The sequence below is a fragment of the Eurypyga helias genome, unplaced genomic scaffold, assembly GCF_000690775.1.
Source record: "Eurypyga helias isolate BGI_N326 unplaced genomic scaffold, ASM69077v1 scaffold21487, whole genome shotgun sequence".
NCBI lineage: Eukaryota > Metazoa > Chordata > Aves > Eurypygiformes > Eurypygidae > Eurypyga > Eurypyga helias.
This window is the reverse complement of record NW_010262708.1, coordinates 35,267-37,865: the sequence shown is the minus strand read 5'-3', so window position 1 is coordinate 37,865 and position 2,599 is coordinate 35,267. Positions and strand designations below refer to the sequence as shown.

The window sequence follows — 2,599 nt, the reverse complement described above, 5'->3', positions numbered from 1 at the left end:
GGGGGTGCCACCCCCCCGTATCTCACGGGGCCAAATGCTGGCTGGCACCGCAGGCACTGCCAGCAAAATGCACTGAACCCCCTCCCGATCGACAAAGGGAGCCCAGTTCAAAAAATAGGTTGAAGCAGCTCCGTTCTGCCCGGTACAGAATCATCATGGAATGGAATGGTTTGGGTTGAAGGGACCTTAAAGATCATCCAGTTCCAACCCCCCTGCCATGGGCAGGGACACCTTCCACTAGACCAGGTTGCTCCAAGCCTCATCCAGCCTGGCCTTGGACACTTCCAGGGATGGGGCATCCACAGCTTCTCTGGGCAACCTGTCCCAGTGCCTCACCACCCTCTGCGGGAAGAATTCCTTCCTGATGTCCAATCTCAACCTTCCCACTTTCAATTTAAACCTTGTCCTATTCAATTACCCCCTTCAACTACCCCTTGTCCTATTCCATCCCAATCCAAGATCCCCCATGCTTGGCCCTGCAGAGATGCAGGGTTAAACCTCTCCGCATGCGTGGCTCGGGCACCGGTTTCAGCTGCAAATGTGCAACCCCCCCCCAAGTCCCTGCCCTGTGGGCAGGTGGCGAGCAGCAGCCTGCTCTTCCATGTGGGTATAGCAGGACACCGGGGATGCCGGCCATCCCTCGTGGCCTCCGGGCAGGAGCGGGCACAGCCCCGGCCATCCCAAGCCATCGTCCGGCAAAGGCAGGTCTGCCGGGAGCAGGATTTTGCCCCCGCTGCAAAATCCCAAGACCACGTTCTGCAGAACAGGAGACCCCTGAGGGATCGGAGCGTCCGTCAGACGGAAACCTTCATCCTGGGATTTTTGCTTTCATCCAGCTGCGGCGTGGACTGTCACGAGCCAGATGAAATTCCCAGCTCCAAGTCTTGGCAGTTAAGCGAGCTGGGAGGGGAGCAGCACTTCCATGCCCCACGTCGGAGCGAGCGTCCGCTCCAGCCCTGTTCTGTCAGAATTACTATTAATACCCCCCAAAAATATTTGTGTTAGAAACCGAAAGGTTTACATAAACAGACGCTTGGGAAACAGTTTCTAAGTGATGAGAACAACAGTTTCAGATGATCCGTCACGACTCACCTCGTGGATCAGACATTTGTCTATGAGCTGTAAATAGGAACTTATATTCTCTTCGTCGGGCCGGGAAACTAAAAGTTGTGTGCATACTGGAAAAAAAAAAAAGCAAAAAGAGAAGAGAAATGGGCATGGGGACCCCGAGCTGGGGCCCGGGGGAGTCCAACAAACACCTGGGACATCCCCTTTCCCTTGTCCCACCGGTGATTCTTCTCATCAGCGAGACAAAACCAGCCCTCCCCCAATTCCTGCCACGCCGCCCTATACCTAGGGCCAGATTTTGTTCTCTGTTATGATGGTGTAAATCCAAAGTAACACCGTTGCAGCCACCAAAATCAAACCTGAGCAAAGCAGGGGTGCAGGATTATTCCCTTTTCCTAGGCAAGAGCCGGTGCTGGGAGAGGTCCCTCTCCTACGGCCAAAATTTGCCCCTGCTACGAGCGGATTCCCACTGATCCCGATGGATTTTAACCTCTTTTGGCACGAATGCCGTAAGAACAAGTGGAAATGAGTTCACTTGCTACAAGGGGGGATGAGCCTCTCCCACTGTAAGCCCCAGGCAGGGATGCCTTGCGGTCCAGGAGGACACCTCGTCCTGGCAAGGATGTTTAAAGCCGTGTTTGTCTGCGCACGGTCAATGAGCTGGTGAGGAATCTTGCACCCAAGTTTTATACAGAAAGCATCTATTTTTTTTGCAAAAAATGTCTGAAATAGGGACAGGCTGCTATTTCTTCGTGGCATCCCAACGAGATTCCTTCTGTTCCTAGTCTCCTGTGCTGGCCTGCGGACCTGACTCCCTCTCCCCCAGGGAGATCTCCCTGCACGCAGCCAGCACTGACACCCCAAATCCCACTGAGGGGAGTCAGGACACAACTAAGCTCATTCAGATTTGCTGGGAGAGCCTTGTGCACGGCACCGGAGGCTGGTCCCGACCTCACGTCGCTCCTGCGCACCTCCCAGCCTGTTAATCCTGACGCAGAGCCATGCCCCCCGCCCCCGCCACGGAACGGCAGCTGAGTGTTTTGGGGGTTAAAAGGGGGCTTGGACCTGACTGACTGGCACTCGGGACAGCTCATGCTAAACCCACGCACCAGTCTACCCCCGCCCCCCCCGCCACAGGCAGAGCAGGTCTGAGGGATGCTCCTGAAAGCATCTCTGGACCGGTGGGATGCTCCCAGGGCTCTGAATGGAAAGGGAAAGGTGGAATCCGCACTGACCTCGCACAGGCAGCCAGTCCCATCGCTGTCCCCGCCAAAAATCACTGCCCACCTCCCCACCCACGCTCTGACATCTTACCACAGCATAACGAGGCCTCAAAATTCACTCCCCCGTTGGAGGTGGCTTGCAGGAGCTCGGGGAAAGTTTCCCCACGCGCCCTGCCCCGAGCAGCTCGCCAGGACGCCGAAAGAAGCGAGAGAGCTGCTCACCTTTCCCCATCACCCTGGTGAACTGGCCGGGCAGGTCGCCTTCGGGCAAAGGGGCCCCTCCAGACTCGCCCTCGCATCCCGGCAAG

The 2,599-nt window shown here is 56.5% G+C and overlaps 1 protein-coding gene across 1 annotated transcript in view; it reads right to left on the bottom strand.

The window, feature by feature from the left end:
- SAMD4A (sterile alpha motif domain containing 4A) overlaps window positions 1–2,599 on the bottom strand; it is a gene marked incomplete at its 5' end in the record, with an annotated part of 33,779 nt that overhangs the window by 1,362 nt on the left and 29,818 nt on the right. The window contains 2 exons of the mRNA XM_010155828.1: window positions 1,093–1,178; window positions 2,514–2,599. The exon at window positions 2,514–2,599 is cut by the window's right edge and continues 209 nt beyond it. Coding sequence (XP_010154130.1) covers window positions 1,093–1,178; window positions 2,514–2,599 — 172 coding nt within the window. The remainder of the gene's footprint in view (window positions 1–1,092; window positions 1,179–2,513) is intronic.